The sequence below is a fragment of the Dromiciops gliroides genome, chromosome 6 (assembly GCF_019393635.1).
Source record: "Dromiciops gliroides isolate mDroGli1 chromosome 6, mDroGli1.pri, whole genome shotgun sequence".
In the NCBI taxonomy this organism is placed as follows: Eukaryota; Metazoa; Chordata; class Mammalia; order Microbiotheria; family Microbiotheriidae; genus Dromiciops; species Dromiciops gliroides.
This window is the reverse complement of record NC_057866.1, coordinates 260,301,213-260,322,819: the sequence shown is the minus strand read 5'-3', so window position 1 is coordinate 260,322,819 and position 21,607 is coordinate 260,301,213. Positions and strand designations below refer to the sequence as shown.

Sequence of the window (21,607 nt, the reverse complement as noted above, 5' to 3'; positions counted from 1 at the left end):
TAATTAATTGATGTCATTTGCTTGCCTTCTCAGTGGGTGGGGGAGGGGAATGGGAGGGAGGGAAATAATTTGAAACTCTAAATTTAAAAAGAAAATTTTATAAAAAAATAATAAATTTATTTTTAATGGCTCATTAACTTAATCCTGTTTGCCTCAGTTCCTCATCTGTAAAATGAGCTAGAGAAGGAAATGACAAACCAGTCTAGTATCTTTGCCAAGAAAACCCCAAATGGGGTCATGGAGAGTCAGACACAAATGAAACAACTGTACAACAGCAACAAAGAGCTAACCATGACAAAAGTTGACCTGGTCAAAGGACTAATAGTTTCTCAATAATGTGTAAGATTCAGGAGTGTCGGGGCAGCTAGGTGGCACAGTGGATAGAGCACCGGCCCTGAAGTCAGGAGTACCTGAGTTCAAATCCGGCCTCAGACACTTAACACTTACTAGCTGTGTGACCATGGGCAAGTCACTTAACCCCAATTGCCTCACTAAAAAAAAAAAAAAAGATTCAGGAGTGTCCTTACTACATTTTCCTGAACACATACTCTTCACAAAGCACTGTATATCTAGGCAGCTGGGTGTCTCAGTGGGTTGAGTGGAGGACTTTGAGTTAGGAAGGCCCCGGTTAAGTGGGCTGGTAGGTGGCACAGTGGATAAAACACCGACCCTGGATTCAGGAAGACCTGAGTTCAAATCCAGCCTCAGATACCTGACACTAGCTGTGTGACCCTCATTGCCCCCCCACAAAGGAAGACTCTGGTTCATAATCCCACCTCAGATACTAGCCACGTGACCCTAAGCAAGTTACTTAACCTTTATCTTCCTCAGTTCCCTTGTGTGTGAAACAAGGATAATAATAGCACTTACCTTTCTGGGTTGCTGTGAGGATCAAATGAGATAATATTTATAGAGCACATTACAAACCTTAAACAACCATATAAATTCTAGCCATTTTTATTGCATGCATTATCTCATTTGATCCTGACAACTTCCCTATGGCATAGGAACTATTAGCTATCTTAAGCTATTAAAGTTAAAACTGCACTAAGACTCTTGGGCTATTCTAGATAAATATCATTATGTCCATTTTGCAGAAGAGGAAACTGAGGTTTGAAAAGGTTGAGCAATTTGCCCCTTACTCACATAGTTGCTCAGTGACACATGTAGAACAGGCACTTTCAAGTTTCCTGACTCCAAGTGCCAGTGTTGTTTTCCCCCACTATTCACCATTGCCTTAGCTATGCCACATAAACATGGGAAATTTACTTATTTACAGATTACCTGCAATCCGGAAAGTTTTTTACTCACTCAATTATTCATTCAGGAACCATTTATTAAATACCTGTCATGGATGAGCTCCTTACTAGGGACTGGGGAGAAAGAAAGATACTTAAGATACAGCCTTCACCTTCACTTGTTCCCCAATGCCTAATAAATACCTCAAAACCCTACAAACTGTCTCAGACATACCTTTAGTGTCTCATTTTAGGGAACTACCTTTAACTCTATGGTCTAATCAAACTGGACAGCTAAGTCTGGATTAGTGTGAATAATGAATCCCATGAATTTAAACTGTATGTTTCTGTGGGGTTTGAAACTATGATCATATTTTATATAACTACAGCTTCTATATAGTTCAAATTTGAATAAATGCAACCACTTCAGGCGATGGAGAATGCCTTACCCATCCAGACCTAGCTTGTACTTGATCACAAGCTTTCATTATGGACCTACTGAATGCCAAGCATTTTGATAGGTAATGGGGTTAGAAATACAAAAGTGAGAAAGATCCTTCCTTTACAGAGCTTACATTCTGAGAGGGGATTTACATGAGACCTGGGAAAGACCTGAATTTGGAAAGGCCAAGGTCACCCAGTGCATCCTGGGCCATTGCCAGTTGGTCTTCACTTTTGTCTTGCCACTGGCCTTTAATGATTCTGAAGAGAGAAGGAGGCAGAGCTGCACCAAATCATCAGCCTGAGGTTCATCATCGAGTGAGGCTGAGACTTTGCACAGCTCTGCCTTGCTTAAGGCCAATTCACACACAAGTCAAGACATCCGATGTGAGTGCTCCTCTTTGAGAAAGAGGGCTGAACAACTTTATGTTCTAAGAGGAGAATATAGGTGTAGAGAGGTGATGGTCAAGGGGATTTTGAGTGGAGACAGGGAAGTTAGTCTGAGGCAGCGTGCTAGATGTAATAAGTTTTGGCAGGGGCGGGGGGGAGGTTGTTGTTATTTTATGTTCTTTTTCTACTCTGTCACCAACCAGGTTAAGCCAGCATCAAGGCTGAACCCCAACGCTAAGTGAACGAACTCTCCAGAGATCATCTTATTTTTTTCTTCCTCTTCTTCCTCCTCCTCCTTCTCCTTCTCCTTCTCCTTCTCCTGCCTATGCATATACTGTACCCCATGTTGTGAACTGACACCCCTGGAAAAGCAGGCCTAGGAGATTGGGCTTTTATTCAGTAAATTAAAGGGAGACATCTGAAGGTTTATATAGCATAGTTCCTTCCAAAAGACTCTATTTATAAAAATACAATCACAAAGAATCAGAATTCCAGACAGGTTCTCAGAAGGAAGCAGTAAGTGGGACAGTATATAGAGTGCTGGACCTTAAGTTAGGAAGACCTCTGACTGTCACCTCTGACTGCCTCAGTTTTTTTCTGTGTAAAATTGAGAAGGTAGTCCTTATCCCTCAGGGTTATTGTGAGGATCAAGATTTGGAAAGTGCTTTGCAAGTCAGAAAACACTAGATACATGCAAGCTGTGTTTACTAGTCTAATCTATAAGTGAACAGGAATGCCCTCTCCCTGAATATTATCACATTTTAAATACATTTTTATCTCATTAAACTCTAAAACCCATAATAAAGTGAAATATTAACATCTTTGACATACTCTATAATAGTATTAAAAACTTAATAATTGGGGCATCTAGATGGCACAGTGGATAGAGCACCGGCCCTGGAGTCAGGAGTACCTGAGTTCAAATCTGGCCTCAGACACTTAACCCTTACTAGCTGTGTGACCCTGGGCAAATCACTTAACCCCGAATGCCTCACTAAAAACCAAAACAAAACAAAACAAAAACTTAATAATTTATAATTATATAATATAATAAAATGTTTAAATAATAATTAATTAATAATAAGATAATAATTTTGTATAACACTTTAAAGTTTGCAAAGCATTCGGTTGTTCCTCATAACAAACCTGGGAGGTAGGTACTATTATTAACCCTGTTCCATGAAAGAGGAAACATATAGTAAGAAGGACAAAGGGGCTTGTCCAAGGTCACACAGCCAGCAAGTATCTGAAGTAGCATTAGAACTCAGGCCTTTTTTGCTCCAAGTCCATTAATCTGTCTACCACACTTCCTAGCTACCAAGAACATGACATCACCAATTCTACATCTAATATCAAGAATCCATTCTTTGAGTTCATCTGAAGTGTGTTTTTGAAAGACACACTCCTGAAGTTACATATAACAATAATTTTTAAGTTATACTTTCAGTAATTGCTATTTGAAGGAATCCTATTAGCAATGGTTTTGCATAGTACATATATATGTATGTAAATATGAATGTATGCATGTACGTATGCCTATACATATATACCTATACTCATCACACACATGTGAGAAAATAATGGGTTTTTTGGTGGGACCCAGAGACCCATCCCCACTCAAGGGTTTAACTCAGTAGCCTTGCCTGGTCTCTCAGAACCAGCCCGGGGTCAGTAGAGTTGGAGCTTGGACTCTGAAAAGAGACAATAGAAAGTAAACCACATCTACCTGAAAGTCTTTCCCCTCAGAAAGTCTGTCCTCTGAACTCTGACCTCAGCACTCACTGCTCATTTTGATATGGACCCCCCTCAAGTCCAGTAAACCAATAGATTTGAATGATGCTAGCCAATTAGCTTGGAGCAGTGTGTAAGGGCTGCCTCTCCTCCAGACCACAGGGAGCTTACACTCTCTTTCTCTCTTGGCTAGGACTCTGGAGGATGTAGCTACGTGTCCCCTCTAGGTCTCTTCTCTAGCTTAGGTAATGTAGGGCTTCTGAACTTTCAGAGCCATGTGTTCTATTTTTACTAACATTTAATATCATTTAGGTGCTATAGCCTTTAATTTATAAGTAGCAACATATTAGAAAACCCAGCACTCCTTTTCCTACATGTGTGATTTTGTACCTCAATTAGTATGTCATTCTCTGCCTCAGGATCCTCATTTGTGAAATTAGGGGTTTGAACAAGATGGGTTCTAAGGTCCTATCCTGTTCAAAATATGGAATGAAGTGAAATATGAAATATGTCCCTTCTGTAGAAGCTGTCCTGTCTTCAGTTGTATTGAGCATCCCAACCACAGCTCTAGGAAGACAAATGGGTGTAACTCCTGTTCCCTCCAATACCCCCTACTTGCCACCCTTAAAAAGGTGCCCTCTAGGAATAATTTCATATGTAATAGCATTGAGGGGTGGAGCTACATTTACAAATAAGGAGCAGCTAGGTGACTCAGAATATACCAAGCCAGGCCAGGAGTCAGGAAGACTTATCACCCTGAGTTCAAATCCAACCTCAGACACTTACTAGCTGTATGACCATGAACACATCATTTTGCCCATTTTCCTTATCTGTAAAATGAGCTACTCCAATATCTTTGTCAAAAAATAAAACTTAATGGGGTCACGAAGAGTGAAATATGACTGAAAATGACTGAAAAACACTGATTAAAAAAAATTACTATAACATACTTCTCAAATCTGGACCCTGGCATTATCTTTAAAAGTAATACATTAAAACCAACCAAACAAAAAGTAATACATTTAGGGCAGCTAGGTGGCACAGTAGATGGACCAGCCCTGGAGTCAGGAGGACCCAAGTTCAAATCTGGCCTCAGACACTTGACACTTATTAGCTGTATGACCCTGGGCAAGTCACTTAACCCCATTGCCTCACACACACAAAAAATAATACATTTATGAAATTTTTTCAATGAATGATAATATAGTTAAAATGGCATCTTGGATTTATAGAGTGCTTTCTCAGAAAGAATCACACTGTCTATTCCAAATACATCTCACTGAAAAGCATTTACCCCCAGAGATCCCTGAACCTTTGCTATTAAGAGAACCATCAGTTTCTTAAAATGAAGAAGGGCTGCCATCCTTGAATTCATTGAAATTGTCCCTCCTCTAAGCTTAGCAAGCAGCATGCAAATAATTCCATGTACAATTTGAACAGGTTTCCTACTCATGAATATATTTAGAATGCCCTGATGCTATATGGAATATTACATTGTGTTGCAATGCTTCAAAGCATAATGCTTCAGTGCTATACTATAGGAGGAGGGTACTGTGCAATTGTTCCAGAGGTCAGTTCTTATGTGAAGGGACTCCAATTCTTGGAAGTTTTTGGATTACTCTGTTTACCCACTAATGTTTGCTGCTTCCCCTTTGTTCCTCAATGCTAGTCAAATTATATTTGTAGGGTTGTCAGTACTAACATTCTTCGCATAGAGTGTGAGTTAAGACTGAAGGATACCTCTGAGGCTGTCAAGTCCAAAATGAGGCTGACATAAGATATGTGACTTGCCCAGGGTCAAACAGCTAGCAACTGGAAGAGGCAAGATTTGAATTCTGGACTTTCTCATGGCAAGAATAGTAATCTATTGGGGCAGCTAGGTGGCACAGTGGATAAAGCACTGGCCCTGGATTCAGGAGGACCTGAGTTCAAATCCGACCTCAGACACTTGACACTTACTAACTATGTGACCCTGGGAAAGTCACTTAACCCCAATTGCCTCACCAAAAAAAAAAAAAAAAAAAAGATCTATTTCCTATGTTGCTATGTCCTATAGACCAAAAAAAAAAAAAAAGAAGAAGAAGAAGAAGAAGCTATTTCCATTGGAAAAGTCCCAGTTTCAATTAGAACACAGTACTAAAGGTCAGAAATGGGTCCATCTTTTCCCTAGACAATAACAGCAAATAACCTATGACCCATAAAGTCATAGGATATCAAGGCTTAAAGGGACCTGAAAGGTCATTTCTTCATTTTATAGGTGGGAAAACTACGGACCAGAGAAAAGCAGAAGGATTGGGCCAAGAGCAAGGAACCATTTCTGGAAATAGACATTTTTAAACAGCACATCACTTATAGAAGGGAGGGGTGAGGTGGCAGCTGGGTGCTGAAGTGGATAAAGCACCAACTCTGGATTCAGGAGGACCTGAGTTAAAATCCTGCCTCAGACACTTGACACTTACTAACTGTGTGACCCTGGGCACTTAACCTTCATTGCTCGGCCCAAAAAGAAGAGGAAGAGGAAGAAGAAGAAGAAGAAGAAGAAGAAGAAGAAGAAGAAGAAGAAGAAGAAGAAGAAGAAGAAGAAGAAGAAGAAGAAGAAGAAGAAGAAGAAGAAGAAGAAGAAGAAGAAGAAGAAGGAGAAGAAGAAGAAGAAGAAGAAGAAGAAGAAGAAGAAGAAGAAGAAGAAGAAGGAGAAGAAGAAGAAGAAGAAGAAAAAGAAGATGTGTGTGTGGGATCTTGTTTAAGGAAATTTCTTAATCCCTTTAAAGGCAGCCATAAAATCAGTGGATGGATCACTGTGCCTGGAGTCAAGAAGACCTGAGTTCAAATCCAGCCTCAGACACTTCCAATCTGTCACTTAACCTCTGATTGTCTGACAAAACCTAGCCTTTGAAGAAGGAAATGACAAACCCATTTCAGTATCTTGGCCAAGATAACTCTAAATAGGGTCACAGAATAGGGTGACAGAACAACAGCAACTTAATCCCTCAATCTGTTTTCTCACCCATTCAATGGAGATTACAATATATGTCCCCATTTCACCTTTCTGGATTCTTCATAAAGGAGGGGCTGTTTAAACTCAAGGAATTCCTGATAGGCCTTATTCATTTCATGCTAACTAGAAGAGACCATTTGAAATGAAGTAACTTAGCTTGGAATGTCTGACAAAAATACAAGGGTATGCACTGTTACCCACATTCCTAAAAAAAGTTGTTTTACTGGAATAATCAGGAGTAGATATGGATCTTCAGGTCAAGGAAACAATTTGAAAAGAGAAAACAGTGCAATTATTTCCCAATTCAAGAACAATCCAAATTTGGGGTTTAGTCATGACCAAAAAGTCAAATTCAATTCCATTCTTTTTCCCTCTTAATTTTTGACTTATCACCTGCTGGGCAGGTGACAAGGGCTGACAATTAAATGTTCCATTAGACTCTAAATTCATCAGTAAAAATGATTATAAGTAAAGAGTGAAAAATTTCCTACTCATTGGGTGTAAATTGAAAAGCTCTGGGAAGGCTGTGGTTCAAAAAGATTCCCTCCTATTCAAGTGCCACCATGATTTCAAGTCACCAGTGGAAAATAGGAGTGGGGTGGTGGTCTATATCCAATAAATATGGAGCTGAAAATGAATTTAAAAGGTCATCTAGTCTAACCCTCCCCCCTATATTTTTCAAAAGCTTTTCTTCTTTAAAAAAAAAAGATACCTTTTGTTTTTTACACCACATTCATATGTGGATATATCACTTCCCCCACTCTTGTAACAAAGATTTTAAGAGAGGAGAAAAAAAAATGGGAGCAAAACCAACCAGTTCTATGTCTTTCATCGAATCCCCTCATTTTACAGAGGAGAAGACTGATGTTCGTTGGGATTAAGTGATTTACCTGAAGTTATCTGGCATTAAATGGCAAAGCTAAGATTTGAACCAAATTCCTTGGATCCCACAAGAAGCCCTCTTTCCAGAGAATTCTCATTCACGTTGCCTGTCTGGAAAAAAATCACTTGGGTATTTGGAGACTAAACATTTTCAATGGAGGGATGCTTTAGGATCACACTACTTTAAAGTTGAAAAGGATTCTGGGAACTGGCTAGTCAAGCGGACCTCAAAGGGACTGGGATAAGGGACCTCTGGGAGTCCTTTAGGCCCTTCCAGGGTATCTGCCAGGCTAAAACTATTTTTTTATAATAATGATGTTTTCATTTCTAATTTATTATATAAATAAATGTGTCACATAAATAAAAGTTTAGTATTTGGGGGGGGAAGGAGGAGGTGCTCAATAATTTTTTATTGTAAAAGGGGTCCTGAGACCAAAAGGCTTGAGAACTATGAGTCTAATCCAATATTCTCCAAAGCAAATGGTCATCCTATTTCTACTTGAAACCTCCAATTTAGTGACTCCGTAATAAAGCCATCTCACTGTTAGAATCACTTATTTTTAAAGTGTTTTGATAATTTTTAGTAAAAGATTAGTAGGCTATTTCTGGCTTTAGGAATTACAGGAAATCCATTTCACTGGGTTTCAAAAGGCATAGAAAAAATCATAACATAATATATAAGAGTTAGAAGAAGGAACCTTGGAGGCCATTAAGTACAATGCCACTCAACATTTTACAGATGAGGAAACTGAGGCACAAAGAGGTTAAGAGACTTGCCAGGGTCACAAATCTGAATAATACGATCAAAGTCACCTCAAAGGATCAAAGTTTTAGAGAGGGAGGGACATCGGAGGCCATGAAATCCAGCACTCCTTCATTTTACAGATAAGGAAACTGAGGTAAAGAGAGATTAAGGGAGAGGCAGCTAGGTGGCACTGTGGATAAAGCACCCGCCTTGGGGTCAGGAGGACCTGAGTTCAAATCCGACCTCAGACACTTGACACTTAGTAGCTGTATGACCCTGGGCAAGTCACTTAACCCCAATTGCCTCACAAAGAGAGAGAGAGAGAGGTTAAGGGAATTGTCCAGGGTCACACAGCTTTGAGACCAAATCTTCATTACTTCAAGTCCAGTGTCCCATCTACTGTACTATGCTTTCCCTAGGAAAAGCTTTAGGGGTCAACAAGTTCAACCCCCTCAGGTTAGAGAAGAAACTCGGGCCCAAAGCCCTTATGGACTATTCCAAGAAGTTGAGCAAACGATTTACTTATGTAAAGGGTTTTCCCCATCTTAAAACGCTTTAGAAATCCTTAGCTATCATTCTCTCCACGTCCCTAGATCTACAATTCAATTTTGCTTTCTCTTGCGCCTTCCTTCCGACGCGAGAAAGGCTTGGCTCTGTCTGTGGGTTTTGGGGCGCAACCTTTCCTCTCTGACAAGTCTCCTGGCCCCACCCAGCCCGAGGAGCTTCAGTGACGTCAGGGGCCCAGCCCCTCTCTGCTAGTCCGGGTTCTCCCCCGCCAGGGACTTATAAAGCTGCAGGTGCGGCTGCACCTCTGGAATGCGCGCACCTCTAAGCGCTCTTGCTGTCTCTGCTGCCACCGCCGCCGCCGCCGCTGCTGCTGCTATAGGGAACCGGGACCCGGCTGTCCAGGGAGCGCAGGGGGCGCAGGGAGCTCACGGCTCTCGGACGTGACCCAGAGCGGGAGGCTGCCACCCCATCCTCTCGCTCAGACGGGACCCTGGCACTCTCTCCGACTCCTCCAAACTGCCCCCCTAAGCTGTCCCATCGACGGAGCCGCCGCCCCGAGAGGCCAATGAGAGCTCCGCCGCCGCCGCCGCCCCCACCGACGACGTTGCCTGTACTCCTATCCCTCCTGGTTCTGAGCGCAGGTGAGCCACTGGGGCGCGGGGCGCGGCAGCCGCCGCCTTCTTCCCACGGGCTAGTCCCTACCTCTGTCCCCTCCTCGGGAGCTCAGGCCGGCAGCGACGGGCGGGACGAGAGGGCCAGGAGGGTGGGACTAGCGCACCTACTGAAGGTGGCAGCTGGCTGAGAGCCTCCCAGCCTTGGCCCGAGCGGGAGCACGCTTCTCTCAAGCATTACCTGGATACTTCGTTAAAGAGCACCAAATAGTGACTATGGAACTGCAGAACAAAGTAACAATAGCTACATAGAGCTTTAGGGTTGACAGCATGTCCATTTGACTGGTTAATAAACTGAGGAGGTAGACTGGTCCAGTGAAAAAAGTCCTACTGGCGCTGGAGTACAAGTGTGACCCTGGAGAAGTTGTTTAATGTCCCTGGGCCTCAGTTTCCTTGTTATTAAAATAATCATAAGTACTTAAAGGTTTGCAAAGTGATTTCACTATGTTATCAGTTTTATCATTTGAGCCTCACAGCGATATTGTGAAGTAGGTGCTATTATTACGCCCATTTCACAGATGAGAAAACTGAGACTAAGAGATGAGGTGACTTGCCTAGGGTCACAGCTTAGGAAATGGCTAAAAGGATATTTGAATTTGTCTTGCCGTGCTCTCAGATAAGGGTGTAGAGCTAAATGGCTTCTGGGGTCCCTTCTAGTTCTGTGTCTACAATGCTAGGTTGAATATAAGCCTATTTTCCTATGAGGGACAGGACCAGCAAGTGGCTCGGGGGAGATTCTGTAACTCCCATTTGCATTGCTTTTTATACTATTCAGATACCTATTCACAAACTATGGAAGCTCACATTTCCCCAATGAAACTAGGAGGAGGATCCACCTTTCCAATATGTGGGAAGGGCCCACTAAACATCCTAAAGGAAAGGGGCACTGGAAAGCAAATGTAGCAATTGCATTTGGAATGAAGCAGTTACATTTTAAGCCCCCTTTTAGTATCTTTCTTACAGCTTGGAAGCACTTCCTTGCACAAAGGTTGTGTGTGTGTGTGTGTGGGGGGGAATAATGTCATTTTAAATGATAGCTCCTGCATACTATTATCCTCTTAACATTCTTACTGAAAGCTTCTCGCAAGTGCTGTTTAACAGAAATTACTGGATCTCAGGCCTCAGTTTTCTCATCTGTAAAATGAGGTAGGATGACATGACCTCTAAGGTTTCTTCCAGTTAAGTGTGCTATAATAGCTGACATTTGGATAGCACTTATAGTTTATAGAACCCTTTCCTCCCTTCAGGGTAGCTAGTAGTTCTGAGGCTCTTGGTCCCATTTTACAGAAACAAGTCTCATACGTAACTGAGCTTCAAACTGAACTTTCCAAGGAAATTGAGACTTTAAATAGTACAGTGTTTTGACAAGAGTCAGTAAGTGACCAACCTAGGACTAGAAAATAAGAATTGTGACTTCCACACCAGTGTCCTTTCCACCATACCATGTGGCCAAAAGGAAAGAATCATCCTTGGATCATCCACGTTTACCTATGGGCAAAAGGCAAATCTGCTTTCAGGAGTGACTCAGTGGCAGTCATTTTATGTGCTGTGACTGTTGGGTAGGAAGAGACTTCCACTCAATGTGGCCGAGTGACGAAACACAATCTAGCTTCACTTTCTCATTCTGCTCCACAGTGTACCATCATGTTGCTGCATCAAATGCCAATGATACTTACCCAGAAAAAAATGACTTGTTTTCTGGGGACCATAGTGCAGATGGGTTCGAACTATCTTCAGGAAGTGAATTATCCTCAGGGACTGAATATGACTACTCTGAAGAATATGAGGAAGACCCACAACTGTCTGGATATATCATAGATGATTCAATCAGAGGTGAGTTTAAAAAAAAAGTGAAAGGTGGCACACTGATAAGTAGATATGCCAAGCATCCTTCTAAGGGAAACCCCCTTCCATTTTTTCTAGTGGATCTGCAACATGCACATATCTGTCTTCTTTGCTTGGTACAGGAGTTGGTCAATCAATAAGCATTCACTAAGTGTTTACTATGTGCCAAGCACTTGCTAGCTGTGTGACCCTGGGCAAGTCACTTAACTTTTTTACCTTAGTTTCCTTATCTGTAAAAATCAATTGGAACAGGAAATGACAAACTACTCCAGCATCTTTGCCAGGAAAACTCCAAAAGGGGTCACCAAAAGTTAGACACAACTGAAAAGTGACTGAAAAAGCACAGGGGATATAAAGAAAGGCAAAAACAGACACCAACCCTCAGGAAATGAATATTGTGGTGTGGCAGAAAACACGTAAACAAATATGTGTATACAAGATATAGACAGAGTAGATGCAAGGTAATATCAGAAGGAAAGATGCAAGGTAATCTCAGAAGGAAGACAATAGCAGGTTGGGGGTTGAGGGTGAGCGAGGAGGAAGATCCTTGAAAGCCACCCATAGAATATATCCTTTGAACTGAGTCATGAAGGAAGTTAAGGCAACCAATAGACAGAGGCAAGGTGGGAGAAGATTCTAGGCATATAGGACAGTGAAGGCAAAGGTACAATCAGGAGTTACAGTAACCCTTGTGAGGAATGGTAAGAAGGCAGGTGTTACTGGATCATTAAGTAGGGAGAAGGAAGTAAAGTGGGAGAAGGCTGGACAACCAGGAAGGGACCAAGTCGTGAAGGGCTTTCAATGCCAAGCAGAGGATTTATTATTTGGATCCTGAAGCTTTGTTCTTTGTCTTTTGTGAAGTATAGAGGAGTTTCTTAGAGATTAGTGTTCAGTGTGGCATGGTGGCCAGAAGCCCAGATGTGGAGTCAGCATATCCATGCTTTGGCCCTGCCATTTAATCTGGGCAAAATAAGAGACTTGGACTAGAAGTCTCTCTAAGACCCCTTTCATCTTGGAATCCCATATTTTGATCCATGACTTCATTTGCTATACTGTGAATAGCCATGTTGTCTTGCAGAAAGAGAAATGGATTTAGAATTGGAAGATATGGCTTTAAATCTTTGCTCTGGCATATACTAGCTGTGTGACCTTGGCAAATCTTTTCATATTTCTGAGCCTCATTGCTCAATGTTAAATGTAATAACTATTTTTAAGAACTCTCTGCATAGTCTTTATTAGGAAAGCACTTTTAAGCCCAAAGGTCCCAAGAAAATGTGAGCTCTTATCTTTCTTTCATTTTTTTTCACTTTTTTCTGAATGTAATTATGTTGTTCCTAGGCAATGCAGTGACCACACACTCCAAAGGATATTGAGAATGGGTCTGGAGAAAATGAGCTCTAGAATTTACCAGAGCAATGTAGAATCACTACAATAGTGATAGCTACAAGAGATTTTAAACTCTTAATGTTCAGTTTTTAAAATCAGTCTTGTTAACGACAGCTTAAAAATAAAAAGCTGATCTTCACAGATAAATGGATGGATGGATGCATGGGTGAATGCGTGGATGCATGGATGGATAAATTATAAATAGATGATAGCTAGATGGATAGATAGATAGATCATTACAAATTGTTACAACTGCAGTATTCGTCTAGAATCCTAAACCTTCACTTCCTTTTCTAAATCAAGGGAACAAAGTCAGAGATAAAATGTTCCCTAAATCACTTTCACATTCCCTGAGAAAATAGGGACCCATGAAACTGAATCTGAAATTTCAATAAAAAATAAGGATTCATTAACTTTTAGAGTTAGAAAATACCTTAGCATTCACTTTACCTAATCCCTACCTGAAGCATGGACCTGTTTGCAAGAGATCATATACCCTATTCTTGAATGTCTCCTAGGCACAATAGACTATGTCATCATAGTTCCCCATGGCCTTTGAACAGTTCCCCATGATTTAACCCTAATTTTCTGTTGCTGTGCCCTACGGTTTTCAGTTGGTTCCTAACACCCACCACATTGACAGAGGCTTGTATTTGAGACAGATGGAGGAAAAAACATCATATGTCAGAGACATATGGTGGAGACTCCATTCCTGCTATCCCATTTTTGACCATGTGTTTGTATGTTGGTAGATCCTAGGGGTAGGAGGTTTGGCAAATAAGGGGAAGGTGGTAGGAATTTATATTATAAGGGCCAAGAGGGGTTAGAATTTGGTTTTGATTTATATAAAATTTGATTTAGGAGAAATTATATCTGCATATCAATATAAGAAAATAACCTGCCTATAGATATGACAATTTGCTGCCATCTTAACTGTCTAGGTTAAATATTAGCAGGGGAAAAGCCAATATTTTTTAATTGTATCATATTATGAAATAGAAGTGTTTATCATAGAAAGTATAATCTATTTATTTTTCTGAACACCTCTGAAAAGCTATTAAGTTGAATGTCCATGGAGTTAACCATCCCTTGCAACATTTCAATGACTCACAAATTGTTCATGATGTCATTTTCTTTCACCTATTAGATAATTAGAACAAATCCACTCATTTTGAATTCTGAACATCTTTTTTTGTGGGGCAAAGAGGGTTAAGTGACTTGCCCAGGGTCACACAGGGTTTCTGAATTTCTGTCAAAGAACCTGATCTATGTGCCCATTATGGCTCCATATTGTTTGCTTGTTCTGTTGGGAGATAGCCAACATGTCATTTTGTCATGTCCTTTCTTCAGTTTCCTTGGGATAATTTCTAACATGCTTGATCTCATGTTTTGCATGCCATGGGCTCTTGGTGAAAGTTATTGACTGTAGGAGTGGGGATATTTTTCCCCTTTTCATTGTTCCCATATGATTTGCTAGTTGCTTTTACAAATAAGTCCATCCTGGAACTAATATCATAGATATAAAATTCATACTGACTCCTCCCTTTCCCCTCCCTGCCCCATTGCTAGTTACCCTCCTCTCTGTCTTTGAATTTTCAGTGAAGCTGTATGCTGGGGGGCATTTTGGCCATACCAAAAAAAAAAAAAAAAAAAAAAAAGCTGTATGCTGGCAAGCAAATGCTGGGAATACAAAGACAAGCAAAAAGAATGATTGTACCTGGCATTGAGCTTACATTCTAGTGGGGGGGGGGTTTCAAAACATAAAAAGGAGGTGAAAATTGTGTGTCAAGTGGGAACTTACAAGGAGACATGAGGGGCAATGTCCAGAGAGTCATATGCCATGACAGAATTACTTTCTGTTGGATGTAGTTGACAAAAGTAATTGGAAGTGAATTTTAATACAAAAACAAAGATTGGAAGCAGGAGTGGTGGGGGGGGAGAAGAATCAAAGAACTATCTAGCATCATAGGAGATATGGAGAAGTGAAATTCATTGACAGTTTCAATTTTAGTCATTGTTGAAACTTCTCTCCTATCAGATTTTAAAATCATAAATCCTAGGGCAGCTAGGCGGTGCAGTGGGTAAAGCACCAGCCCTGGATTCATGAATATCTGAGTTCAAATCCAGCCTCAGACACTTGACACTTACTAGCTGTGTGAACCTGGGCAAGTCACTTAACCCCAATTGCCTCACCAAAACAAAACAAAATAATAATAATAACTCCTAAAAAGTGACAAAATTAATTACTCTGGATTTCATCATTTGTTGGTGTAGATACTGGCAGGAGAGCTGACTTTAAATGGTCCAGTAAAGAGATATTAATCCTAGAGCAATTGAGTCCTTATATTAATGGGCAAAACTCTATTGTAAAAGCCCAATTTTATTCCTTGATGGTTTATTTAATCCTAGTTTTTCTTCTTTCTAACTCTCAGGGAAACAGAATATTATAGGGGCAAGAACACTGAAAAAGAAGTCAGAGACTTAGATTCAAGTTTCATCTTTGCCCCTTTTTAACTGTGTAGCTTGGGCAGACTACGTTCCACTTCTATATGTCTTTTCTCCTCTGTAAAAGGAGGGAGCTACACTCCAGGATGATGACTGAGGTTCCTGTAGTCCTGTTAATTATCAAAATAATTTAAGGGTCTTTCTTTGTCAGCAAGAACAATTCCTATTACCAATAGGAATCTGAGATTTGAAAGAATCCAATAGAACAATGAATTCCTTGACTATAAAACTGGAACACAGTAAATTTTCTTGAATTTTAAAATACTGTGTTCCAAGTCTGGGGGGGTGGCTAATTTGTTATATATTTTGAGTAAATTTCACAAGGCATAGAGATCATTCATTTGAAAGAACCACTGATGTATAGTGTTTTCTTTTTGTACATCAAAATGGAATCAAGACTCTTTCCATTAACAAAATATTATTTTTTTTAATCTCCAGTTGGACATTTGGTTAAACCCAAGACAAATAGAACAGAAACTGAAAAACCCTCCAAGACAACCCGAAGAAAGAAAAACAAAGGCAAAAAGAGAAAACACAAAAAGATGGTTAATCCATGTGATGCAAAATACAAAAATTTCTGCATTCATGGTGAATGCAAATACATAGAAAGCCTCGAAGCAGTAACTTGCAAGTAAGTTGTTTGTTGCCATATTGTTTTTCATTCCCTATAAACCAAGTCAGAGATCCTTGACTATCCACTTTGCTTTTCAAAGTAAGCTAACACTTCAATATTTGTGTTAATATTTTTCCCAAAAGGAAAAAAAATATTCCTGTTCATGCTTTTCAGATTTCCATCAAAAAATTGTCTATCATGTAAATTAAGTGATAGTATAATTTTTAAGCCACATAACAAATCATTGAACTCATCAGTAGGTCATAAAATAGAACATGAAGAATAGAAAGGTGTGTCTTCTTGGAATATCACACCCAAACTAATCTCAACTTGTTCTAATACTGACAGACATTCTAATATACAGTATGGCATTGTAGGGTAGTAAAATGCCTTCCCTTGTATATCACATTTGAATGCATGATTCCAAGACTTGAGAGACTTGGGAGATAATATGATGGAGTTGACTTTTTGAACTAAATTACATTGTTTGCTGGTGGGTTATGTTTGTAGGTGTCATCAGGATTACTTCGGTGAACGCTGTGGAGAGCAGTCAATGAAGACCCACAGTATAGGAGATGGAGATCACTCCATCACAGTACTGGCTATTGTGACAGCCCTTCTTTCTGTCCTTTCCTTCTCAGCAATTGTCATCATTACCATTCAGTAAGTACTGCAATATGCAAATCCCTGTTTTGGAACCTCTAGAATAGGAGACAATTTTCCCAAGGCCACTCCCAGGACTTACTGTTGGATTGTGTCAGAAATGTGTTCATGAGTAAGTTGTAGAGGCTAAGTGCAGTTTTATGACTTGGGCTATAAAAGCAAAGCATCTATTGACAACAGCTTCATGAATTGTAATGACATTTGGACCTTCAGGAAAATTAAGCAAATAATTCTATTTGGGGGAAATATAGAAAATAGATCGGCCATTGCTGTACACGTGTCCCCCATCCCTAATTAAAAAGATTTCGAGTAAAAAAAAAATTCTAGTAAAAAAAAATCCTGCCTCCATGCAAACTCTTGAAAGTATATAAAGGGATTTCCTCCTGTCCAGAATCAAGTCAACAAATATTTATTAAGCACTTACTATATGCCAGGAATTGTATTAATGGCTGGAGCTACAAAGAAAGTCAGAAACAATCCTTGTTCTCAAGGAGCAAACAGTCTAATTGTGGGGGAGGGGAGAGAAGCGACAATATACAAACAACTATGTTGTTGTTGAATCACTTTTCAGCCATGTCTGCCTCTTTGTGACCTCATTTGGAGTTTTCTTGACAAAGATACTGGAGTGCTTTACCATTTCCTTCTCCAGCTCATTTTATGATGAGGAACTGGGCCAAACAGGGTTAAGTGACTTGCCCAAGGTCACAAAGCTTGCAGGGTCTGAGGTCAGCTTTGAACTCAGGAAGATGAATCTTCCTAACTCCAGGACCAGTACACTATCCACTGAGCCACCTGAATGCCCCAAACAAACAAAATATATACAGGGTACCATGGAGTTAATCTCAGAGGGAAGGCACTAGCATAGAGGAGGGGATTAAGTAAAGTCTCATGTAGAAGGTAGGATTTTAGCTGAAACAGGTTAACAAAGACTCAAGTCTTTTTTATTCAAATAACTTATTTGGCAGGGGGAGGTTAAGGGACACTAAGTTTGGCGCAATGTAACAAACTGGCATTTATAGGACTGTTAACATAGGGTTTTATTAGAATCTCAATCTCTAAAATAATTTAGTGAGCCACACTTGATTTGTTTGTGTTTCATAACATATAGTAGTGGTAGTGGTGGTGCTAGTGGTGGTGATAGTAGTAGCAACAGTAGTAGCAGCAGCAGCAGTTTGGGAAGGGACTCAGCCTCTTTCAATATCCTTCATTCTTAGAGGGAAAGATGGAGAAACAAGTAACAAATGTAATGGAAAATAGCCTATCTTCTGGAATTTCCCTGCCCCGACTGCTTTGGCTACATATAGTGCTTGACACAGAATCAGGAAAACCTGGGTTCGAAAATCATCTTAGGTATTTACTAGCTGGGTGGCCCTGGGAAAGTCACCTAACTTCTCTAGATCTCAATTTCTTCATGAAAATGTGAGTCCCAATCCAGCCTTAGACCCTTACTAACCGTGTGATCTTGGACAAATCATCTTTTCCTGGGTTTTCTCATCTGTAAAATGACTGGAAATGGAAATGGCAAGTCACTCCAGTATCTTTGCCAAGAAAATCCCAAATGGGGTCACAAAGAGTCAAACATAGCTGAAAAACAACTGAACCACAAAAGTCAGAGTAATACTCTGAGAGACTAGTTAGTTGCTTTAAGGAATGCCAACATTTATTGTTCTGGCCAAAGGAAGTTATTATCAGGGAAGTAGACTGCCAAATATTCAACAAGGTGATTCACACTCTTGCTAAAGGAGCTTGGGAAACATTATGGATTCATGAGCCTAAATTTTAAGTCTCAGAAATTACTTTGACAAGTGGATTGTGTATATATGTGCCATACCACTCCTGTCATTCAGGAAATGAAGCACTCCTTTTTTTGTTATCACTGTTTATTATTACTGCATATGCAAATCTGGATTTGATTACAAAGGATGATGAAATAACACCCAGTGTTGTTTTATTGTTCACATCAAATAGGAGGTTCAGTCTAAGGTTGCTGGGTATACAGCTAGGGTCTGATTTTGTAATATTTCAAAATAGAGAAAAATGTTTAGTCAAGATGCATGCATGCAAGGAACTTTAATTTGAATGAGAAGACTGGAGAGGGAAAATCTGCTTCCCTTCAAAACTGGATATTATCCATTCTTATTCTCTTCAGCAAAAGACATTTATAGTTCAGGTCCTTGTCACCTCTCACCTGGACTATTATAATGGCCTCCAATTAGTCTCCTTGACTCAAGTCTCTTCCCTCCCACACCAAAACATCGTCCACACAGCTGCCAGAGTGATTTTCCTCAAGTGGAGGTCTGATAACGTCACTACCCTACTTCACAAATTCCAATCCTTCCCTGTTACCTTTAGGCAGGTATAAGCTGCTCTGCTTGGCATCTAAAACCCTTCACAACCTGATCCTTACCAGCCTTATTCATCATTGCTCTTTCTTATACTCTATGGTGATGACCGGTTGACCTTCTGAATGTTTTTACTGCGTGACCTTATATTCCCTGTCTCATTGCATTTGCACTGGCTGTCATGTCTAGGATGTAATCTTGCTTCAACTCTGCCTCTTACAATCTCTAAGTTCCTCCACTATAGAGCTCAGACACTATTTTCTGTGTGAAGTCTTCTATAGCTCTTCACATGCCCCTCTCCATTTGCTATTGCCTACCCACAGCACCTCCTATTTGCTTTGTAAAAAAATAAATGTCTGCATACTTATACATAAATGTATGTGTGTATACATATATACACATCTGTGTATACACACATGCATATATACCTTCTAGGTCCATATATATATGTATTATATATAGCTTCAAGGACAATGTATACATATGCATATATATACAAATATATGAGTGCATCTACATATACCTTCTGGGGCCATATATAGATATTGTGCACATGTATATGTGTATGTATGCATATACATACACACATATATAATCATCTCCATATTGTATCCTCTGATAGAATGTAAGCTTTTTTCTTTTGAATTTATTTAGTATTTTATTTTCCTTAATTATACATAAAACAATTTTAACATCCATATAAAAAATTTTGAATTCCAAATTCTCTCCCTTCCTCCTTCCCCCCCCACTCCCATTGAGAAGGCAAGCAATTCAATATAAGTTATACATGTGTAGTTATGCAAAACATTTTCACATTAGTCATGTTGTGGAAAAAAAACAGACCAAAAAGACTCAAGAAAAATAAAGCAAGTAAAAAAAATTATGCCACAATTTGTATTCAGACACTATCAGTTTTTTCCTCTGGAGATGGATAGCATTTTTCATCATAAGTCCTTCAAAGTAGTCTTGGATCATTGTATTGCTAAGAATAGTTAAGTCATTCACAGATTACAATATTGTGGTTACTTTGATCATCTTACAATATTGCTGTTACTTTGTACACAGCACATTTCACTCTGATCATGAGTCTTTCCAGGTTTTTCTGAGAGCATCCTGATCATCATTTTTTGTAGCACAATAGTATTCCATCATACCACAATTTTTCAACTTAGAATGCAAGCTTCTCGAAGGCAGGGACTATTTTGCTTTTTGTCTCTGTATCTTCAGAACCTAATAAGTATGTGACCAGCATACATTAGATGCTTAATGATTGCTTGATAATGTATGATACCATGCTGGGTTCTAAATAAGATCCTTGCCTTCTAGGAGTATAAAATTCTAGGAACAGAGTGTGATTATATAAAGAGGGCAGACTTGGAATACTGAAGTTCAAATTCTACCTTCCAACTATGTAGTCAGGGCTATTTCTCTTATTCCACAGTTTCTTCACTTGTAAAAAGAGGATGTTGGAATAGATGATTTCTTATTGGTCTTTCCAATCTGAATCCTAAGCTTCTATGCTAAGAAGAACTTACCCCACTCCATTCTATAGAAGCTTATTTTGGAGGGCACTATGCTATTTCCGTCATTAAAAAAAAAAACAACACACATTTACTAAGCACCTACTGTATGGAAGGCACTGGAAATACCAAGATTTAAAAAAAAAATGAATGCAATCCTCTTAGAGCTTATATTCTTATGCAATTGGATAGCATATCCAAAGCAGTGTGCATCAAAGATCAATGACCTTGTATTCAGCCTCAAAGAGCTTACAATTAATGAGGGAAGGGATAGAAAAAAGAGGGGGGGAGGAAGGATATAAGTATACAGATAACTATAGTACAAGGCAGAACCAGGCCAATTCCTTTAAAAATGCAAACTAAGTATAATAGAGGGAGAAAAAACATACTTCAGGAAGCCAGGAAGACTTTATGGAGACAATTTTTGCCTCAAACCTTAAAGATGAAGAGGGTTTGCCAGGTAGAAGAAAGAAAAGAACAAGAACTTATTAAACACTTACTTTTTGACTGACAGTATACTACATGCTTTACAAATATTAGCTTATTTGATCATCATAACACCCTGGGACATAGGTACTATTGGTATCCCCCCTTTTACATGTGAGGAAACTGAGGCAGACAGTATTAAGTGACTTGTCCAAGGTCACACAGCTAATAAGTGTCTGAGGTCAGATTTTAACTCAGGAAAATGAGTCTTCCTTATTCCAAGCCCAGCGCTCTATCTACTGAGCCAACTAGCCACCCACAATAACTGCAGAAGAATAAACTTTTGATTCCAATGAAATATTTTTGTTTTCCACAGGATTCGGAAAGTACAATCCAATGTTCATGACCAAGAAGCTGAAGAAAGAAAACATCTCCAACAAGAAAATGGAAATGTGCCCATTAGTGTATAGCTGAACATAATTTACAGGTCTGTGTTTTTACATGCAATTCCTTGTAATATATTCATTTGAAGGTGGGAAATCGTTAAGGATGCGGTCATTTAAAGAAAGAAATGTTCTTGTGTGCAGATCAATGGCACATGGAGTCAAGCCTAATTCTTATGCCCAAGGTGGAGCATCCCACGAAGGGTTGGGTGCAAGTTCTGTCTGGTCTCATCACAATTTTAATAATGCTCTGGTTATTTGTAC

At 39.7% G+C, this 21,607-nt stretch overlaps 1 protein-coding gene across 1 annotated transcript; it reads left to right on the top strand.

Annotated features, from left to right (window-relative positions):
- The first annotated feature begins 9,494 nt into the window (after window positions 1-9,494).
- Window positions 9,495-21,370, top strand: AREG (amphiregulin). The gene is made up of 5 exons (XM_043969623.1): window positions 9,495-9,570; window positions 11,236-11,433; window positions 15,775-15,967; window positions 16,460-16,612; window positions 21,277-21,370. The coding sequence occupies exons 1-5, from the start codon at window positions 9,495-9,497 to the stop codon at window positions 21,368-21,370; spliced, it is 714 nt and encodes a 237-aa protein (XP_043825558.1).
- The last annotated feature ends 237 nt before the right edge of the window (window positions 21,371-21,607 follow it).

Bases quoted from the DNA above. Each gene is read 5' to 3' on its own strand.
- AREG (XM_043969623.1), top strand. From the start codon at position 9,495: ATGAGAGCTCCGCCGCCGCCGCCGCCCCCACCGACGACGTTGCCTGTA. The intron at 9,571-11,235 runs GTGAGCCACTGG...TCTGCTCCACAG, and splicing joins CCTCCTGGTTCTGAGCGCAG to TGTACCATCATGTTGCTGCA. The intron at 16,613-21,276 runs GTAAGTACTGCA...TGTTTTCCACAG, and splicing joins ATTGTCATCATTACCATTCA to GATTCGGAAAGTACAATCCA.